The sequence below is a fragment of the Macaca fascicularis genome, chromosome 1, assembly GCF_037993035.2.
Source record: "Macaca fascicularis isolate 582-1 chromosome 1, T2T-MFA8v1.1".
In the NCBI taxonomy this organism is placed as follows: Eukaryota; Metazoa; Chordata; class Mammalia; order Primates; family Cercopithecidae; genus Macaca; species Macaca fascicularis.
In genome coordinates, this window is record NC_088375.1 from 110874986 (window position 1) to 110898140 (window position 23155).

The 23155-nt window shown below is 41.8% G+C and overlaps 1 protein-coding gene across 17 annotated transcripts in view; it reads right to left on the reverse strand.

The window, feature by feature from the left end:
• RPRD2 (regulation of nuclear pre-mRNA domain containing 2) overlaps nucleotides 1-22674 on the reverse strand; it is a 125343-nt gene extending 102669 nt beyond the window's left edge. For all 17 annotated transcript variants that reach the window (XM_073996513.1, XM_073996535.1, XM_073996517.1 and 14 more), the window contains exon 1: nucleotides 22437-22674. In XM_073996513.1, coding sequence (XP_073852614.1) covers nucleotides 22437-22641 — 205 coding nt within the window. In that variant the 5' untranslated portion in view covers nucleotides 22642-22674. The remainder of the gene's footprint in view (nucleotides 1-22436) is intronic.
• Nucleotides 22675-23155: the final 481 nt, after the last annotated feature.

Here is a 23155-nt window from a genome sequence, read left to right on the forward strand (position 1 = left end):
CACTTGAACCCAGGAGGCAGAGGTTGCAGCAAGCCGAGATCATGCCATTGCACTCCAGCCTAGGCGACAAGAGTGAAATGGGAAAAAAAAAAAAAAAAAAAAAAAAAAAAAAAAGTCTGTTGCAACTTCTGCAAGATTTAGCTGTATTTCTGGTGGAAGGATCCTGCAAAATATCTAGCCTGTCACATGACTAGAAGCAGTACAGTTTCACCTGTACAGATTCAACCCAGTACAATCAAGCTCCTTCCCTCTGGCAAACTTTCTCTTCCCTTAGTTTCTGAGAAACCATTTTGTTCTGATCCTCTCTCCTCTCCCTAAGACACCTGTTTTTGCACTAACTCTTGAAACTCTGGTGTTCCCAAGGTTCTTTCATTGGCCCTATTGTCTTCTCACTTAACTCACTGTACTCTGAAGTGCTTATCCATTAACTAGTAAACATATGCTTAGACAGATGACCCTTTAACAACACAGGTTTGAACTGCACGGGTCCCACTTATACGTGGATTTTTCAATAAACACATTTTCAAAATTTTAGGAGATTTACAACAATTTGAAAAAACTCACAGATGAACCATGTAGTCTAAAACTATTTAAAAAGTTGAGAAAATTAGGTATGTCATGAACGCATAAAAACTATGTACACGCTATTTTCTCATTTACTACCATTAAATATAAACAAACCTATTTTAAAAAGTTAAAATTTATCAAAACTTATGCACACACTTAAAGACATATGTGCAGCCATCCACAGTTGAGAGTAATGTAAACAATCATGAAAATTCAGTATTAAATCATAACTGCATAAAATTCACTACTGTACATACTGTACTGTAATAATTTTGTAGCCATCTCCTGTTGCTACTGCAGTGAGCTCAAGCATTGTGATATCCACTTAAAACACCCTGTGATGCTAATTATCTCTATGTAAGCAGTTCATCTCTCCAGAAAATTGCGTATGTCAGTAAAAAGTGATCTCTTGTGGTTCTCATATTTTTCAGGTTTAGTGCAATATTGTAAACCTTAAGTAAACAACATGGGACCCACACGAAGTGCCACTAGTGATGTCAGAAGTGCTCCAAAGGAGCAACAAAAAGTCATGACATTACCAAAACAAGTTGGACTACTTGATATGTATCACAGATTGAGGTGTCCAGCCGCAGGTGCCCACCATTTTAGACGGTTCATTTTGTAAAAAGTGACATAAACTTATGGTATTGATAAATGCAGCACCACCAAGCCCAGCTAATTTTTTTTGTATTTTTGGTAGAGATGGGGTTTTGCCATGTTGCCCAGACTAGTTTCAAACTCCTGGGCTCAAGCGATCCACCTGCCTCGGCCTCCCAAAATGCTGGCATTACAGGCGTGAGCTACGACGCCTGGCCAACTGTGCTATTTCAAATACCAAAATACAGGCCGGGTGCAGTGGTTCATGCCTGTAATCCCAACATGTTGGGAGGCCAAGGTGGGAGGATCACTAGAACCCAGGAGTTCGAGACCAGCCTGGGCAACATAGTGAGATCCCCCTACCATCTCAAAAAAAGTAAAATAAATAAATAAATAAAAATAAATAAGAACCAAAATATAGTATTTTTGTTGGCATAATACAAAATCGGCTTTATTTATCTTTCTTATCTTAATGTCTTCTCTCTATCTAATCATACAGCACACCCCTCTCACTTTTCAATACAAACTATACCCTACTTATCTACAATTTATTACTCAACTCAGGAAACTCCCCTAACTCAATCCCCTCTACGCTTGTTGCCACCTACTTAAAAGTTTGAGAATATGCACCCAAGGGGGAAAAAAACCCTCCATAATAAAGGACTTCTCTTTGGGGAAAGAAAGAATTCAGACTTCTATTAGGGCATCTTAGCCAAGTTGGCCAAGAGAAAAATTAAAAGTTCAGCAATTCTGAACCACTAAACAGAGACAGTTCTGAAAGCACTACTCGAGGTAGTTAAGCATGGCAAGACGAAACTGAAGTCCAACCTAACAAGCTACATCACACATGACAACACTGAGGGTACCTCTAACAAAAAGACCAAAGTCAAAGGACATGGCAAAGCCAGTAGGAGCTAATGATTTGTATTATGATAACCCATACTTAATATTTACAGTTTAGTAAATTTATATTTTTATTTGATATTCTAGAATAATTCTTAAAATATTAAATATATTACCTATTTATTTATTTAAAGGCAGGATCTTGCTTTGCTGCCCAGGCTAGAGTGCAGTGGCACAATCATGGCTCACTGCAGCCTTGACCTCCTGGGTTCAAGTAATTCTGTCTCAGCCTCCCAAGTACTTGGGACTGCAGGCACACACCACCATGCCCAACTAATTTTTTTTTGGTGGGGGCAGGGGTGGGGGTTAGATATGGACTCTTACTATGTTGCCCCAGCTGATCTCAAACTCCCAGGCTCATGCAATCCTCCCAACTCAACCTCCCAAAGTGCTGGGATTACAGGCATGAGCCACCGCATATCCAGCCACTTCACTGATTTGATTTCAGTTTTATGAATTTCAAAAGCTTTGAATAAAACCCAAATGTTATATTAATACTAGTACTACAAAAAGTAATCTTAGTTCAGTGTTACAATCACTATTTAGTGTAGCTTTTATGCGTACATGTAATTACTTGTTTTAAGAGATGGGGTCTTGCTATGTTGCCCAGGCTGGAGTGCAGTGGCTATCCACAGCCAGAATCACCATGCCTTATAGCCTTTAACTCCTGGGCTGAATGATCTTTCTGCCTTAGTCTCCCAACTAGCTGGGACTTCACACGCCACCACCACACTCAGCTAGTTACCTTCTTTTAAATATATTCCCCTACCACAACTCTTATGTCTTAAAAATCATGCCTTTTGGCTGGGTGCAGTGGCTCACGCCTGTAATCCCAACACTTTGGGAGGCCAAGGCAGGTGGGTCACCTGAGGTCAGGAGTTCAAGACCAGCCTGGCCAAGAGGGTGAAACCCGGTCTCTACTAAAAATTAAAAAAAAAAAAAAAAAAAAAAAAAAATTAGCTGGGCGTGGTGGCAGGCGCCTGTAATCCCAACTACTTGGAGGCTGAGGCAGGAGAACTGCTTGAACCCAGGAGACGAAGGTTGCAGTGAGCAGCGATCGTGCCATTGCACCCCAGCCTAGGCAACAAGAGCGAAACTCCGTCTCAAATAATAATGATGATAATAATAATAATAACAACAACAACAACAACAACAATCATGCCTTTTATTCCTTCTCTTCGTCTTTTCCATTCTCACTTAGCTATGCATGTGTGCCTTCTGGTTATGACTCCTCTCTGATTCTTTCACACTTTTACTTACATGTCGGATGTCTTCTTTCACCTGTTCCACACAGTTTTTGAAAAACCGTTTCGGCCGGGGCGGTGGCTCACGCCTGTAATCCCAGCACTTTGGGAGGCCGAGGCGGGCGGATCACAAGGTCAGGAGATCGAGACCACGGTGAAACCCCATCTCTACTAAAAATACAAAAAATTAGCCGGGCGCGGTGGCCGGCGCCTGTAGTCCCAGCTACTCAGGAGGCTGAGGCAGGAGAATGGCGTAAACCCAGGAGGCGGAGCTTGCAGTGAGCCGAGATCGCGCCACTGCACTCCAGCCTGGGCGACAGAGCGAGACTCCGTCTCAAAAAACAAAAAACAAAAAAAAAAAGAAAAACCGTTTCTTCCATGAAGCCTTTCTCACTGTACACAAATATAAATTGGTACTCTCTGCTCTGCAACTAGGATTTTCCTAGAAACACTTACATTACCAAAGTTTTCCCTAAGCATGTTCCAGGAAACATTAATCACATGAGACGGCTAAAAAAGAAAGGGATTCCATGGTCAAATAAGTTTGGAAAATGCTGAATATCCTACCCACCCCCTCCAGAAACTCATGGGTCTTTTTATTAAGGGTACTAAAGTCCAGTAGCATGAAAGCAGGTTTAACTTTAATTTGGTAGTTCCTAAACTTTGACAGTGAAACCCTAAACTATCACCAGTTTTTGGGAAATTCCGTTGTACAAAGTACAAATTTGTACTGTTATTTCTGTTCACTACTATAGTATGGTATATTTTCTCCGTATCTCATCACATTTGTCAGTTGATGCATATGTGCTACATATGGCAATCTGAGAAGCTTAAGAGGACAGAAGTGAATTCTTATCCTAGTTGATACTAAAAATAGTATGCATGTGTGGGGATGTCCTATGAATGAATTTCAAAAGCTCTTCACTTTTCTATTATCAGGCTTTTTAAGTCTTTTTAAAGTGAAATTGATCGTCCAAAAATGTGTATTTTAATATAAAATTTTCTTCTGGAAATGTCTTAAATTTAAAATATTTATCAGAAGGCTAAGGTGGGAGGATAGCTTGAGCCCAGGAGTTTGAGGCCCGCCTGAGCAACACAGCAAGATCCTATCTCTTAAAAAAAAAAAAACACGAAAATATGATAATATTTGGTCTTTGTTGATCTAATGTAGATTTTTTTATACCCCTTGTTTCTATTATTTATTTTTAAAAATCCAGTGACACCAAGAATATTGATGTCCTTTTAAAATACCTTCTTTGGCCGGGCACGGTGGCTCACGCTTGTAATCCCAGCAAGTTGGGAGGCCGAGGCAGGTGGATAACCTGAGGTCAGGAGTTCAAGACCAGCCTGGCCAACACGGCAAAACCCCGTCTGTACTAAAAATACAAAAATTAGCTGGGCGTGGTGGTGCGCATCTGTAATCCCAGCTACTCGGCAGGCTGAGGCAGGAGAATCACTTGAAGCCGAGAGGTGGAGGTTGCAGTGAGCCAAGATTGCGCCACTGCATTCCAGCCTAGGCGACGGCAAGACTCATCTCAAAAAAAAAAAAAAAAAAAAATATATATATATATATATCTTCTTTGAGGCCAGGTCTCATGGCTCACACCTATAATCCTAGCACTTTGGGAGGTCAAGGCAAGACGATAGCTTGAGTCCAAGAGTTCAAGACCAGCCTGGGCAACATAGCAAGACATCATCTCTAAGAAAGTTTTAATAGTCAGCTGGCCATGGTGGCCTATAGTCCTAGCAACTCAGGAGGCTGAGATGGGAAAGATCACCTGAGTCTGGGAGGTCAAGGCTGCAGTTATCCATGATCACACCACTGCACTCCAGACTGGGTAACACAGTGAGACTCTGTTTCAAAAAATAAAAAATTAAAAATCCCAGCCGGGCACAGTGTACCTCACTCCTATAATCTTGGCATTTTTGGAGGCTGACGTGGGCAGACTGCTTGAGCCCAGCAGTTCGAGACCAGCCTTGGCAACGTGGTGAAACCTTGTCTCATCTCTTATTCATTTATTTTTAAAAACTAGAAAGATGTCTTGCTATGTTGACCAGGCTGGAGTTCAGTGGCTATCAACAGGCATGATCAGGGTGCACTGTGGCCTCAAACTCCTGGCCTTAAGTGATCTTCCCATTTCAGTCTCCCAAGTAGCTGGGACTACAGGCAAGTACCACCGCACCCAATAAGATGCATTTTATATTACAGCACAATAGCTATAGGCCAGGTGCAGTGGCTCACACCTGTAATCCCAGCACTTTGGGTGACTGAGGCGGGCAAATCGCCTGAGGTGGGCAGACTGCCTGAGGTCAGGAGTTCAAGACCAACATGGCCAACATGGTGAAACCCCGATTCTACTAAAAATACAAAAATTAGCCGGGCATGGTGATGGGCGCCTGTAATCCCAGCTATTCAAGAGGATCACTTGAATCCGGGAGGCAGAGCCGAGATCGCCACTGCACTCCAGCCTGGGCGACAGAGCCAGACTCTGTCTCAAAAGAAACAAACAAACAAACATGCTATAAAAACATGAAACATTCTTAAGTTACCAATGAATTTCTGGAACTACAAGATGTTGCTATATGAATAGGTCCTTGAAATAATCAAAATAGGAAACAGTTTCCAAATTATATGTTCTTTTGCTATTCGCCAGTATTAATAAGAAAGGGCTTAAAAAATCCATGATTATTAGATTATTAACCTTTAGATTATTAGCCTTAGATTATTAGATTATTAACCTTAACATTTCACATAGAGTATGCGGGATTAATTGGAAGAATTTAAAGCTTATGCAGACAGGCCTGCATAAAACATGCTATAATAACTGTATATCATAATTGCATTTTAAATAACTTATCATTTGCTGAATTTTCTAAACGTCAGGTAGTTTGCAAAACACTTCATATGAAGCATCTTATTTAATTCCACCAACAATCATATAAGGTGAACTATACAATTATTATCTCTATTTAAAAGTTTTAAGAGGTGAGTAGCAACCATAATGTCTATTTGAGATCAAAGTCCATGTTCTTTACCAACTAACCACCATACAACAGTACAATACAGTATGTCTCCCTATATACATAAATCTAACAAAAAATTGTGTCCTATTGCAGCAGTTCTCAACGTGTGGTCTGGGGTCACACTTAAGAAAGATTCATTGATTAAGCACTTTTATGTTTTTGGAGCCAGGGTCTTGCTGCTGTCCAGGCTGGAGTGCAGAGGCACAATCACAATTCAGTGTAGCCTCAACCTCTGAGGCTCAAGCAATTCTCCCACCTCAGGCTCCTGAGTAGCCAGGACTGAGTAGCCAGGTATGCGCCGCCACGTCTACCTTTTTTTTTTGTACGGATGGGGGTCTCACTATGTTGCCCAGGCTGGTCTCCAACTCCTGGGCTCAAGCAATCTTCCCACCTTGGCCTACCACAGTGCTGGGATTACAGGCATAAGCCAGCACACCCTGCCAATTACAGCACTTTCTACGTTCCATGCCTTCTTCTAGGTGCTGAGGATGCAGTGGTGAACAAAACAAATGATCTGTTGTTAGCGGTTTACATTCTTTTTGGGGGTGAGGGGGGCCATGTGTCTCAACAAATAAGCAAATAAATGAATAAACAAGGCAGTATCTTATAATGAGAAAAACTATGAAGAAAATAAAGGCCAGGTGTGGTGGTTCACGCCTGTAATCCCAGCACTTTGGGAGGCCAAGACGGGCAGATCACAAGGTCAAGAGATAGAGACCATCCTGGTCAATATGGTGAAACCTTGTCTCTACTAAAAATACAAAAAAATTAGCCGGATGTGGTAGAGAGCGCCTGTAATCCCAGCTACCCAGGAGTCTGAGGCAGGAGAATCGCTTGAACCCAGGAGGCGGAGGTTGCAGTGAGCCGAGATCACGCTATTGCACACAAGACTCCGTCCCAAAAAAATAAAAATAAAACAAAATAGGGGCCGGGCACAGTGGCTCACACCTGTAATCCCAGCACTTTGGGAGGCCGAGGTGGGCAGATCACCTGAGGTCGGGAGTTCGAAACCAGCCTGACCAACAGGGAAAAACTCCATCTCTAGTAAAAATACAAAATTAGCCGGGCATGGTGGCATGTGCCTGTAATCCCAGCTACTCAGGAGGCTGAGGCAGGTGAATCGCTTGAACCTAGGAGGCGGAAGTTGTAGTGAGCCGAGACTGCGCCATTGCACTCCAGCCTGGGTAACAAAAGCAAAATTCCATCTCAAAAAAATAAATAAATAAAAATAAAATAAATAGAAAGAAACTAAACCTAAGAATTTAAAAACTTCCATTAACTCATAAAAAACAATAAATCCATTACAATTAATAAATTATTTTTTTTCTTTTTTTTTTTTTTTGAGATGGAGTCTTGCTCTGTCAACCAGGCTGGAGTGCAATGGCGTGATCTCGGCTCACTGCAACCTCTGCCTTCCAAGTTCAAGCAATTCTCCTGCCTCAGTCTCCCAAGCAGCTGGGATTACAGGCGCACGCCACCATGATGGTCTAATTTTTGCACTTTTTAGTAGAGACAGGGTTTCACCATATTGGCTAGGCTGGTCTCGAACTCCTCACCTTCTGATCCGCCAGCTTGGGCCTCCCAAAGTACTGGGATTACAGGCATGAGCCAACTCGCTGGCCGCTTTCTTTTTTTTTTTAAATGAAGTCTCGCTCTGATGCCCAGGCTGATGTGCAGTGGCACCATCTTGGCTCACTGCAACTTCCACCTCTGGGTCCAAGTGATTCTCCTGCCTCAGCCTCCCAAGTAGTTGGGATTACAGGCGTGCACCACTATGCCTGGCTAATTTTTGTAGTTTTAATACAGACGGGGTTTCTCCATGTTGGCCAGGCTGGTCTCGAACTCCTGACCTCAAGTGATCCACCCACCTTGGCCTCTCAAGTTGCTGGGATTACAGGCGCTCAGGGAGCTACCCTGTCTAGCCAATAAATTATTTCTTAATTAAAAATAACTGTATTTTGTAAAACAAAAATTTAGTGGGAGTAAATTGCTTTACATTTTTGCAAATCTGTTTAATGGTCTGGCTTAAAAGGAGAGAAGTGGGTTCTCCTACTTGCTTCTATATGAGAATGGACAGGTGCAAGGCTGTTTGGGAACTTTTATCCTGTACATACCACACTGTCCATGGAACACTATAAAATACCAATACACTTTTAAAGAAGCAGGAAGCTGTCTACCATAACGGTAAAGTGGAAGCCTTGGAGTCAAGACTGGCTAAGTTTGCAACCTGGCTCAATATATTGTTCATTAGTTGTGTACCTTGAACAAGTTATTTTAACCTCACTGAGCCCTCAAGTACTTAATTTATTATCATTTATAGGGTTTATTATTTTACCTGTCACCAGTGTAATTTACATATACATCACTAATAGATTTACTCAGTAATGATATATTAACTAATGAATTGTCATATTAAATGCAATCACATAAGAACTCAGTAAATGTTATTTTCTTACTAAACTATTAGTGTTATGTTTGTAAAATTAACTACATTAATGACTGGAAATTTAAGAACATTATTAAGTAATAACAACATTCTTGTAAGTAACTTGGGCTTTGAATCCACTGTATTTCTTTTCTTTCTCCCACTTACCTTCACCTTCTGCTTATATAAAACAAAAAGGAAACTAAAATTATGCTTAACCACCCTGAAACCAGGCATGGTTTCCTTTTCCTACGCTATAAATGTTCTGACAGTTTCCCCAAAATAATCAATTTACTTATCTGAGACTCAATTTATAGATTTTTAATAAATTTATAAATTCATCTGTTATACATTTATCTTTTATAAATTCATATTTTTAATAAACTTACAAATTCCTGTTTTGCAGAGCTGACATCAAGATTATAGGTAATACATGTTTGACAGCTAGTGAGGATCCTCAGTAAACAATAAGGATCCGGCAATACAACCAAAGTGATACCTATTCTAAACTGTTAAAGCATATAAAACTCATATTATCATACTTCCCAGAACCACTTATATTTGTTCAATTCCTATCTTAGTTACTAAATGTTAAGTTCCTTATAATTCCATCTCTTTCACCACCCAGTACAGGGGTTTACACAGAGGAAGCACTCAATATTTCCTTTTTTTTTTCCTTCTCTTTTTTTTTTTTTTGAGACAGAGTCTCGCTCTGTTGCCAGGATGGAGTGTAGTGGCGCAATCTCGGCTCACTTCAACCACTGCCTCCTGGGTTCAAGCGATTCTCCTGCCTCAGCCTCCTGAGCAGCTGGGACTACAGGCACATGCCACCACGCTCAGCTAATTTTTGTATTTTTAGTACAGACAGGGTTTCACCATGTTGGCCAGGCTGGTCTCAAACTCCTGACGTCAGGTGATCCGCCCACCTTGGCCTTCCAAAGTGCTGGGATTACAGGCATGAGCCACTGCGCCCAGCCAGCACTCAATATTTCTAAGTTCATTTTCTCCTTCTGTATCTTTAGGCATAACATATTGTAAGAGAATTTTAATCTTTCAAGTAACACTGCCTCCTAGACACAAAGATCATCATTTTAAAAGACTGTATCATGCTACGCTCTAAAACTATGATAATAGTAAAGGAAACCAAAAACAGCTCAGGATCCATTCTAGGTTTTTTAAAACAAAAAATGTTAAGTTATAATTCCAAACATTAAAAGATCCTTTTTTCCTTTCACAGTGCAACTTTTACTAAAGGGTAATAAAGAATCACCCTATCTCTCTGCTAATGGATTCCAAAGAACTAGAAAGTGCAAGTAAGTGAAATTAATTATAAGACAAAGAAGTGAAGAAAGAGAGATGAGGGAGAGATCAAGGCCTCAAACACTAGTAAAATTTAAACCCAGCAAACCAAACATTTCATTTCTTTCTTCAAAGGGCCTCTATTTCAATATTTCTCTAAAAATAAGAGAATAAGAATGAAGCATTTTTAAAAACTATCTTTATCTTAGCCAGAAAAGCTTTAATATTTCAAAGCGCAGATGGAATTGTTGCCTTTTCTCAAAAGGAATAACTAAGTTCTACTACTTTCTCCCTAAGACGTACATTCCTCCAGTGTTCTATAATTAATATCTGTGGGGGCAGTGGAATTTGAAATCACTACAAAACACAACTACTTTTTGTTTCCTTGACAAATAGATGAGAAAGTCAGTCAAGCTGGTTTGTAAATTGTTCCGTTCTTGGGTAATTTTTATTAGGGTCTCTGAGTTCCTTCAACAAATTAAACCTCATATATCCTTAATTCTCAGTTGAAATTTTAAAACAGCTGACCAAAATCTCCCCTTTTGACTTTTAAAAGTACTGCTATAAAACAGTAAACACTTGGAAAAAGTGGGAGGAAAACAGAGACCATAACTGACAAAGGCCTAGGCGGAAGAAAGAATTTTGATGCAACTATTATTTATTAGTTTATGAAAGGCAGGAAGCCAAATCATTAAGAGTAAAATCATTCAACCCAAGGAAGCTGATAACAACAACAAAAAAGAATAAAATCAGTAAGCCTCTACTCCCTAAAAAATTACGCACATACATACACTCATCCCTCCTCTACAGACAAAACTAACATGAAAGTAATTCTGGAATGGCCTGTGGGGGCAAATTTTAATATTAGCGTTTTTCCATTGCCATTGTAATTTTCAAGATATCTCCATGCCACAGAACCATGTGAAGTTTTGTCAGTAGTGTTTCACACTTTGAGTTATGGGAATGTTTATTTGCTGCAAAATTTACCCTTTAGCTTACTATGGAATTTGGTATAGCAAAATTATGTTTCACATATTTCTTCAAACCCACCTAAGGCCATGGATGAAATCACCCTTCTGCTGTGAGAGACAAAGCAGCTGAAACGAAGAAGACAACAACGGCTTGGAAAGTCTCACAATACAGACAAAAAGCCTTAATATATACCATTACAGTAATTATAACTTATAATTAAGACAGTTCTATGTTTTGAAACATTGCCAGAAACCTGGAAAAATACCACCTATAACTCTATGAACCTAGAGCAATGGAATGAAAAAAAAAAAGGTGACTTAGGCATCTAAAGGGGAGGGAGAGGATGGATAATAATGCAATTATAACAGAGCTCCTGCTCAATGAATCCAGAAATGCCATTAAGCCTAAACCAAGAGTAAAAATATGCAAGAGACCAAAATAGATTTATTATTTCTTTGGGGGGCTGAAACAAAGTTTACCTTGAACCTCAAAAAGAACCTAAGTCAATAACACACTAGACTAAGTAGAAAGAGTCATCTAAAATACTAGAATGCCCCAACGGCCTTCTGAGAATAGAGTAATAAACAAACTTAAAGTGCTTTTCCTATATTCTTATTCGACAATCAACAAAGACTTCTTTGACCAAATGTATGAGGGATTTCCCCATACACACCAAGCAAGCAATTCTGCAATGAACACCAGCTAGGTACCCTCCAATTCAATTCTGACACTGGAAGAGAGCATCAGATCCCACAGACTGAGTGCTCAGTCTCACAAGACTGAGCCTCACTTCCCATGCCAAGCACGAATCTCAGGTTGTTTTAACATTTGCTCTGACCCAACCACCATAAATCGGGGTTCACACAACCCCCTTCTTGGATTCCATTAATTTGCTTGAGCAGCTCACAGAACTCAGGGAAACACGTTTACGGGTTGATTATAAAGGACATAACAAAGGACACCAATGAACACCAGATGAAGAGATGGAGGGGGCAAAGTAGGGCTCAGAGTGCAGAGCTTCCACGTTCTCTCTGGGCATGCCAACCTCCAGGAACCTCCATATGTTCGGTTGTCCAGAAGCTTCCTGAAACCGGTCCTCTTGGATTTTTATGGAAGTTTCGTTATGAAGGCATAATTGATCATTGGCCACTGGTGTTCAGTTTACGCCTTCAGCCCTTCTCCGTTCCCCAGAGGTTAGAGGGTAGGGCAGAAAGTCACAACCTCTAGTCCTGCCTTATTCTTTCCAGTGACCAGCCCCTATCCTTAGGCTACCCAGGGGATGCTAACCATCAGTCAACTCATTAGCATACAAAATGACACTTATCACTTTGAAGACCCAAGGATTTTTGAAGTAGTATGCCAGGAAACGGGATAGAGACCAAATATAGATTTCACAATACCATAGCCCTCTCTCTGGACCTCTTCTCTATCTGTACTTGCCACTCTATCTTACTAGACTTACTTCCCTATCTACACTCTCTCTCTAGTTGATCTCTTCCAGCTTCCTGGCTCTAAAAACAATCCATATACTAGACACTCTATGGTGACTGCTGAACAACTCTATGAATATACTAAAACAATTGAATTGTACACTTTAAATGAGTATTTTTTTGTGAATTATATCTTTAAAAAGATTTCTTAAAATAGACATCCCAAACCTAACACATCCAAAACTAAATTTCTCATCTCCTTCCCAAAATCTGCTCCACTCACAGCCTTCCCCATATCAATAAATGTAACTCTTATCTTTCTAGTTGCTCAGGCAAAAAAAAAAAGTCATTCTTGATTATTCTCCTCTCTCACCCCACATTTAATCCATCTAGAAATCTGGTTGGACCTACTTTCAAAATAGATCTAGAATTAAATTACTTATCACTTCCACTGGCCAAAACCTGGTCCAAGCCATCAATATTTTACACTGGATTACAACAGCCTGGGAGGCTGAGGCGGGCGGATCACCCGAGGTCAGGAGTTCAAGACCAGTGTGACCAATATGATGAAACCCTGTCTCTACTAAAAATACAAAAATTAGCTGGGCATGGTGGCATGCACCTGTAATCCCAGCTACTCGGAAGGCTGAGACAGGAGAACCGCTTGAACCTGGGAAGCAGAGGTTGCAGTGAGCCGAGACGGTGCCATTGCACTCCAGCCTGAACAACAGGAGCAAAACTCCGTCTCAATCAAAAAAAAAAAAAAAAAAAGAGTTCATCTCCTTCTGCTTAAATGGCTTGCCATCTCACTCTGAATAAAAACTGAAATCTTTTTTTTTTTTTTTTTTTTTTTTTTGAGACGGAGTCTCGCTGTGTCTCCCAGGCTGGAGTGCAATGGCGTGATCTCGGCTCACTGCAAGCTCCGCCTCCCGGGTTCACGCCATTCTCCCGCCTCAGCCTCCCAAGTAGCTGAGACTACAGGCGCCCGCCACCACGCCCGGCTAGTTTTTTGTATTTTTAGTAGAGACGGGGTTTCACCATGTTAGCCAGGATGGTCTCGATCTCCTGACCTCGTGATCCACCCGCCTCGGCCTCCCAAAGTGCTGGGATTACAGGCTTGAGCCACCGCGCCCGGCCAAATACAATGCCTATAAAACCCTTGGTGAATCCCATTTCTCCCCTCCCCAACACCATCCACCATAATCTCTTTGAACTCATCCACTAATCTTCATTTTAACTACTCCTTTCCAGCCACAGAAGCTTTCTTGCTGCTCCCGAAACTCACCAGGTACACTCTAACCTCAGGACTTTTGTTTTTTCTGTTCACTTAGTCTTGCACATTCCCACCTCATATCCTCATGTCTATATTGCTTAATATCATACCTCCCTACTCAAATGTCACCTTCTCAGTGAGGCCTTCCCTTACCATTTAATGTAAAACTGCAAACTCTTCTGTTTCCCGCTTCCCTGCTTTCTATTTCTCTAGAGCATTTATCACCTTCTATTATGTTTAATATTTTACTTATTTGTTTGTTGTCTGTCTCCCCTTACTAGAGTATACGCTGTCTTTGTGTGTGTGTTTGTGTGTGCTTCTTTTTTGAGACACAGTCTCACTCTGTTGCCCAGGCTGGAGATCAATGCAACCTCCACCTCCCGGGTTCAAGCAATTCTCCTGCCTCAGCCTCCTCAGTAGCTGGGACCACAGGTGTGCGCCACCACGCCTGGCTAAATTTTAAGCTCTGTGAAGGCAAAAATTTTTGTTCATTTTGTTCTCCCGCTGTATCCCCTGTGCCTAAACAATGCCTGGCACAGTAGGTGTTCGATAAATACTGAAAAAACTGAATGCAAGGTAGGGATTTATAAACAAATTTCATCGGCCGGGCGCGGTGGCTCACGCCTGTAATCCCAGCACTTTGGGAGGCCGAGACGGGCGGATCACGAGGTCAGGAGATCGAGACCATCCTGGCTAGCACGGTGAAACCCCATCTCTACTAAAAAATACAAAAAACTAGCCGGGCGAGGTGGCGGGCGCCTGTAGTCCCAGCTACTCGGGAGGCTGAGGCAGGAGAATGGCATAAACCTGGGAAGCGGAGCTTGCAGTGAGCTGAGATCCGGCCACTGCACTCCAGCCTGGGCGACAGAGCGAGACTCCGTCTCAAAAAAAAAAAAATTTCATCTTATAACTCAAAGTTAGGGTCTGTATCTACCCACCTGTATTACTAATTTGTTTATGTATCATATGTGGGCAAAAAGCTATATGCCTATGGCAATACTGTTACACTCTATATGTCATCAATCTAAATGAACCTCATATTTAGAAAGGTTTTTACCTAGACGATAGCTTAATAATTACGTTCCATTTGTTTTCCCTTTTTTAATCAAAAACATAAATAAATGCCTATCAGAACTTCAAATCACTAAAAGATAGTTTTGCCACAGAGGGGAAAAAAACAAAAAACACAAGAATTTAAAATCTTGACATTCTAATTAATCTATACAGTCTAAATCTTGAATAAATAAGGAAGCTATCAAAATTTTCTTGCACTGTAGAAAATATTTTATGGGCCGGGCGCGGTGGCTCAAGCCTGTAATCCCAGCACTTTGGGAGGCCGAGACAGGTGGATCACGAGGTCAGGAGATCGAGACCATCCTGGCGAACACGGTGAAACCCCGTTTCTACTAAAAAATACAAAAAAACTAGCCGGGCGAGGTGGCGGGCGCCTGTAGTCCCAGCTACTCGGGAGGCTGAGGCAGGAGAATGGCGTAAACCCGGGAGGCGGAGCTTGCAGTGAGCTGAGATCCGGCCACTGCACTCCAGCCTGGGCGACAGAGCCAGACCCCATCTCAAAAAAAAAAAAAAAAAAAACAAAAACAAAAAGAAAATATTTTATGAATAGGAAAGGCTGTGTAGGATGGTGGGTAAGAGTGTACACCGCAGATTAAGAATGCCTGGGTTTGAATTCTGTCTCCATCTCCACCATCTATTAGCTCTGTAACCATGGGCAAGTTACTTAACCTCTTGGGGTCTCTGTTTTCTAATCTGCAAAATGGTGATCATAATACCTACTTACAAGAGTTGTGAGAACTGAATGAATTAATATGTGTAAAATGCTTAGAACAGTGCCTGGCATATAGTAAGCACTTAACAAAAGTTAAGCTATAAAATTATTACCAGCTTCATGGTCCATCTAAGGATCTAAGGATCCAAACTGAGAAACCATTGGCATAGATAACTGTGCTTTGTAAATCCGCTGCAAAAAAAAAATCCTGTATGAAGATATTTTTTTCTAGTCCACGTTTATATGTTTCATTTGTAAAAAACATACCAGCTTGCATTGAGATTTACTTCAAAGTACTAAGGGAGAGGAGGTAAAGTTAAGGAGATAGGTGAAAAAAGACTGTTACGTGGTAACTACTGAAGTGGGGAGATCATAGAAAGGTGGTGTGTCATTACCCTTCTGTTTTTATACATATTTAAAGTTTCTATGAAAAACAGCTAAGAAGAGTGTGGTGGCTCATGCCTGTAATCCTAGCACTTTGGGAAGCCAAGGAGGGTGGGCTGCTTGAGCTTAGGAGGTTGAGAGCAGACTGGCAAACATGGCAAAACCCCCTCTCTACAAAAAATACAAAAAATTAGCTGGGTGTGGTGTGTGCACCTATAATCCCAATTACTTGGGAGGCTGAGACAGGAGAATCACTTGAACCCAGGAGGTGGAGGTTGCAGTGAGTCGAGATTGTGCCACCGCATTCCAGCCTGGGCAACAGAACAAGAATATGTCTCAAAAAAAAAAAAAAAAAGACTAAATGGATGTCATGAACACAGTATTTTCCATTTTGTCCTACTAGTTCTTCAAAGAATACGCTAATTTACTAGAGAGGCTGGTCCAATTCGTCTCTTACAAACTGGGAATGTAATTTCCAGCACTGTGCCAAGGTGCCCAAAACAAAATTCTGATGCAATTATTTTTAATACTCTGGATCTTAAAACTTTATCTGCATAACTATCATCATCATAAATAATAAACAATTTGAATGTTTTCTATGTGCTAGGGCCCAATGATGAAATACATGCATTATCTTCTTAAATCTAGCCAAAAACCCTGAGAGATCATACGATTCCTCTACAAGTAGACAGAATTATCTCTACTTGTAGATTGTAGAATTTTCATCTACAGGTACAGAACTACTATGAAAAACAGAGGCTCACAGTTTAAGTACTTTGCAAAGTGTCATCCAGTATTAAGTGACTGGAGTTAACATGTTAACACAGGCCTAACTCTTTTATACTTTTCCATATTGATTCACATTTTACATTAAAAATGGGAAAGAAGGGCTGGGCCTGGTGGTTTATGCCTGTAATCCTACCACTTTGGGAGGCCAAGGCAGGCAGACAGCTTGAGCCCAAGAGTTTAGCCTGGGCAACATGGCAATACCTCGTCTCTACAAAACACATAAAAATTTGGCCGGGCGTGGTGGCTCACGCCTGTAATCCCAGCACTTTGGGAGGCTGAGGTGGGCGGATCACTTGAAGTCAGGAGTTTGAGACCAGTCTGGCCAACATGGCGAAACCCCGTCCCTACTAAAAAATACAAAAATTAGCTGGGCATGGTGGCATGTGCCTGTAATCCCAGCTACTCAGGAAGCTGAGGCATGAAAATCACTTGAGCCCAGGAGATGGAGGTTGCAGTGAGCCGAGATCCCGCCACTGTACTCCAGCCTGGGCGACAGAGCGAGACTCTGTATCAAAAAAAAAAAAAAAAAAAAACCCAAACATAAAAATTAGCCAGGTGTGGTGGCATGCACCTGCAGTTCCAGCTACTCAGGAGGCTGAGGTGGCAGGATCGCTTGAGCCCAGGAGGTGGAGGTTGCAGTGAGTGGAGATCATGCCACTGTACTCCAGCCTGGGCAACAGAGCCAGACTCTGTCCCTCCCCCACCTCCCCACAGAAAAGAAAGAAAGAAAGAAGTATAGAAATTATAATCTGGGTAAACTGCACATCAAATCCATGTCTCCAACTACTGTACCTGTAATTTCTTTCACTAAATTATAAATGCTTCCTTCTGATAAACAGAAATTAAAGCAATTCTGCTCCTTAAGTTCTTGATTAGCTATTTCACAACATTATGTTGGCAAATATTTACTGATTGCTAACTGTATGCCAGCACTATTCTAGTTGTTTGGGGACAGAGCAGCAAACAAGACAGCCCTGTCATCTGGTGGAGGGAAGCCAGACAATAAACGTAACAAACAAGGTAATATATACTGAAAATAATATGATACGACAGCAATTGAAGGCACTACTTGAAATAAGGTGAGGCCGGGCGCAGTGGCTCACGCCTGTAATTCCAGCAATTTGGGAAGCTGAGGCGGGTAGATCACCTGAGATCAGGAGTCCACGACCACCCTGGCCAACATGGTGAAACCCTGTCTCCACAAAAAGTACAAAAATTAGCCAGGCACTGGGTACGGTGGCTCACACCTGTAATCCCTGCACTTTGGGAGGCTGAGGCAGGTGGATTACCTGAGGTCCGGGGTTCAAGACCAGCCTGGTCAACATGGTGAAACCCCGCCTCTACTAAAAATACAAAAATTAGCCGGGCATGGTGGCACACACCTGTAATTCCAGCTACTTGGGAGACTGAAGCAGGAGAATCACTTGAACCCGGGAGGCGAAGGCTGCAGGGAGCCGAGATCATGCCACTACACTCTAGCCTAGGTGACAAGAGTGAAACTCTGTCTCAAAAAAAAAAAAAAAAATTAGCTGGGCTTAGTGGTGCATGCCTGCAATCCCAGCTACTCAGGAGGCTGAGGCAAGAGAATCACTCGAACCTGGGAGGAAGAGGTTGCAGTGAGCTGAGATCATGCCACTGCACTCCAGACTGGAAGACAAAGTGAGACTCTGTCTCAAAAAAATTAAATTAAATTAAATTAAATTAAACAGATACACGTAACTTTAAAAATCTATTAAGACTCCATCTCAAAAAAAAAAAAAAAAAAGAAGGTGATCAAAGAAGGTCTTTCTGAGGAGGTAATATTTGAGCTTTGATCTAAACAATGAGAATGAGGCAGGATGTGAAGAAGCCCAAGGTAGGCAGAGCCGATTGTATAGGACTTATAGATCAACGTAAAAGAAATTCAGATGTTCACGTTGTTGCAATGAGATATCACTGCAGGGTTTTAAAGCAGAGGAATGACATTTGTTTATGCTACAGAAAGATCACTTGAGAAAATGATGGTCTGAGGTCGGGAGTTCGAGACCACCCTGGCCAACATGGTGAAACCACGTCTCTACTAAAAATACAAAAATTAGCTGGGCGTGGTGGCGTGTGCCTGTAATCCCAGCTGCTCGGGAGGCTGCGGCAGGAGAACTGCTTGAACCCTGGAGGTGGAGGTTGCAATGAGCTGAGATAGTGCCATTGCACTCCAGTCTGGGCGACAAGAGCACAAAAATTCCGTCTCAAAAAAAAGAAAAAGAAAAAAAGATGGTAATGAACGCTATTGTCAAGCAAATTAAAAGAACTCATCATCTATGAAACATATACTCAGGTAGCCTATTTCTCTAAATTATTTCCTTTAATACAAACAAAAGTCTCATTACACATTATGAAATAAAGGATAGGCCAGGCACAGTGGCTCACGCCTGTAATCCCAGCACTTTGGGACGCTGAGGTGGGCGGATCAAGAGGTCAGGAGTTCGAGACCAGCCTGACCAACATGGTGAAACCTCGTCTTTACTAAAAATACAAAAATTAGCGGGGCTTAGTGATGTGCGCCAGTAATCCCAGCTACTCAGGGGGCTGAGGCAGGAGAATCACAGGAACCCGGGAGGCGGAGGTTGCAGAGAGCCGACATCGTGCATTCCAGCCTGGGCGACAAGAGTCAGAGTCCATCTCAAAAAAAAAAGGAAAGAAAAGAAAAGAAGGACGCAGTGGCTCATGCCTGTAATCCCAGCATTTTGGGAGGCTAAGCCGGGTGGATCACCGGAGGTTGGGAGATTGAAACCAGCCTGACCAACATGGTGAAACCCCATCTCTACTAAAAAAAAATACAAAAATTAGCCGTGTGTGGTGGCCGGCACCTGTAGTCCCAGCTACACAGGAGGCTGAGGCAGGAGAATTGCTTGAACCTGGGAAGCGGAGGTCGCAGTGAGCTGAGATCGCGCCACTGCACTACAGCCTGGGCGACAGAGCGAGACTCCGTCTCAAAAAAAAAAAAAGGATAAAATAAAAATATATCTGGAACATATCCTCAGGTAGCCTATTTCTCTAAATTATTTCCTTTTATATGAACAAAAGTCTAATTACACATTATGAAATAAAGGATAAAATAAAAATATCTCTGGAATCTAACAGTTACTTAAATTTATACTGAGGTCTAAATATAAATATGTTACTAAATAATGGATGTCAGAAGAAAAAAGATAAGCAAAGTGGCATCAGGAAAATGAACAGAAAGGCTGGGAATGACAAAGATACCTACTTCACAATTTTTCCTAAAGCTGACTTAGAAACCAAACTCAAACTAAACTAAGTATAACTGTAAAGAAATAACTTAAATGAAAACAAGGCCCATGCATAAACTGTTTTCATTGCGCCCCACACCATTCTGCTGAATATTTCTCTCAAAACACTTTATTTACAGTGAGATCAATGAAGTTCATTAAATGTAAATACAAAATGACTAAAATTACCCTTAATCATTTTAGAAAGTTAAATTCCATTCCGCTAGAAAAACAACATCAATGTATGATGTTGTTTTAGCCAAAAGCACTTAACTATATAAACTACACACAATGCACTTCAACTGACACACTGCCCTCCTGGAGCATTCATTTTTTCACTCTTAAGATATCAACAAAGGAAATAAGCTCAGGCACAATAGCAACAACAGCTGAGGTAAAAAATTCTGGCTTCATTATATCTCATTATTGCTGACTAGAAAAAAAACTGTAATTGTCACTGGTGATCCCACACAGCAGAGACAGGACGGGGACCAACTTATTCTTGCAAATGATGTAACCATACAGTTAAAGCCCCAGAGCCCAAGGTGAGGAAATGTAAAATGCTTGTATAGTTTAGTAAAAATGTTTTAAAATAGGGTGGAGAATAGGTTCTCTCACTCACATTAGAACTGCTTGCAATATATCACTGGTGTACCAAGTACATTAAACATTATTTTACAAAGTTAATGCTGAAGTCAAACCCTAACCCCACCATTTTACTGAGTAACCTTAAGCAACTTAATTTCTGAGTCTTAGTTTCCTCGTTTGTAAATCAGTGATTAAAAAATCTACTTCTCAGACGATTTTAAGGTACAATGAGATGGCTGGGCACATAGCAGATACTTAACATGTGAGTCTTCGATGATGACTGTTAGCATATTTGATGTTTTTGCACGTTATAATTTTATCTCTGGGCAAGAAAACTATTTGATCTGTTATTGGTAAACACAGGTAATTCTGTCTTGTATCTACTAATTTCTCTGCATTATTATTCAAAGAACCACAAAACATCCCTCTCAAAACTTTAAACACAAATAGTTTGAAGCATGGGGCCTATAATTTTGCAAACTTTATCTATCTGTTCTCTAAAAGGTAAACAAATCAAAACACTACAGGAGCAATGGCAAAAGTGAAATAAGGCAGAATAACTGGATGATGGGTCTCACTGGTGAAATGCCGCAGGCAGGAAGCAAAGAAAAATTCTAATAGATATATATGGAGTAAGAGTTAACCCTCTCTTCTCAGCAGGAAACAGTGACTTCTCCACACTTCCTCCTGTAAGATTTGAAACCTTCTGCAAACAATCCATGCTTTAACAGAGCTCATTTCTGTAGTAAAGCAGCAAAATGGAAAAATCTCCAGGATAAAGACAAAAAAGGCATAACTGAAGAAAAAGGTACTACATATTCAAAAAGCACATTTCCTTTTGTGATTACCCATGAGATCAACTCAATTGTATAAAAAGGTATTTCAGGTAATTAAAAAGTAACGGGGCCGGGCACGGGGGAGCTCACGCCTGTAATCCCCGCACTTTGGGAGGCCGAGGCAGGTGGATCACCTGAGGTCGGGAGTTCGAGAACAGCCTAGCCAACATGAAACCCTGTCTCTACTAAAAATACAAAAAATTAGCCGGACATGGTGGCGGGCGCCTGTAATCCCGGCTACTCGCGAGGCCGAGACAGGAGAATCGCTTGAACCCGGGAGGCGGAGGTTGCAGTGAGCCGAGATCGCGCCACTGCACTCCAGACTGGGCGACAAGAGCAAAACTCCGTCTCAAAAAAAAAAATAATAATAACTGGACACGATTTATATTTTAAGGTATTAATGATGATACTGACTATGACTACAGTATCGCAGTTGTTTCTGGTCAGTATACAAGAAACCTGTATTATATTGCAGCAAACACAGGTACAGGTAAAACCCGGTGGTGCCTCAGATCTATGCAGAGCTCATGCTGCTTCTTAACATTCATCCAGGTAAGGCTCTCCTTACTACACATCACAAGTTTTAGATACATTCATCCAGACAAGGCACTCCGTATTAAACATCACTGGATTTACTACTGCTTAAAACCACAGCTTGCCTACCATCAGGAAAGCCAGAAATCACTAACACGTCAAGGCCTGTAAGAAATAAACAGACGCTACAATTTCCGCGAAGGTTCGGAAAAATCAATACACCTTACAAGGTTCTGAAATATTAAAAATATATATACGTAAATCTCTATGGATCTGGGCCCAACGGCCCAAGGTCACAACAATTCAATAGCTAAAAAACCCAAGAAATGAGTCTCCTGCAATTCAAGACAATCCTGGCTAGGAATGGAGTCTGGGTTTGGGAACACTAGGGTCAAACCTTTAATGTGAACAATCCCAACCAAACGCTGAGGCTCCGTGGGAAAACCCCAGGCGTTTCGGGCCACACTTCCTTCCATTTCCCCAGTCTTCCCTTCCCTAGTCACCCCCAACACTCACATCTCCGGAGCCACTTCATCCAGTGGTAGACGATAGTACTGTGGTGTTTTTTGTTCTCTATACACCAAGACGACAAGCCTTGAATGGATTCCATGGTGTTGGTTACCGACTGGAATTTTCGATCCAACGAGGACTCCAGAGCCCCTGCCGAAGAGGCCGACGAGGAGGAGGCCTTACTGCTGCCTCCGCCGCCGCCGGCCGCCATCTTCCCGGTTTGCACAAGCGCTGCTGCTCCTCTGGCGGCGGCGGCGGCGGCGGCGGCGGCGGCGGGAGCGGGCAAAACAATCACTGCGAGTGCGTGAAAGCCGTAGGTGGGGAGGGAGGCTAGGGGGTGGGGATGGTGCACGCGCTGGGCTCTTCTGGAGGTACGGACGGGAACACCAGCTGCTGGGCACGCTGGCAGCTCCTACACGCTGCAAGGAGGGGCTGCGGGTCTCAGAGGTTTTTATCAATATTGTTCAAGGGGTCGTGTTTAAACCAGTCAGTAATCACGGAAAAATTACGCAGAAAACAGGACCTGCAGAACCTTTCAAACCGCCTGACGCCGAAACTAATGGTTTTATACTTTTCGGCTCTCAGTGCTAAGGCCCTTCCCCGCCCCTATCCCCACACTCCTGTGAGCCAGGTCAGGGGTTAATATCTTAAATTTAATACTACCCGACTGCCCCTTCAGTTGCAGAAATCTTTCTCTCCTTTAGACTGGCTAGCACAGAAAAGGT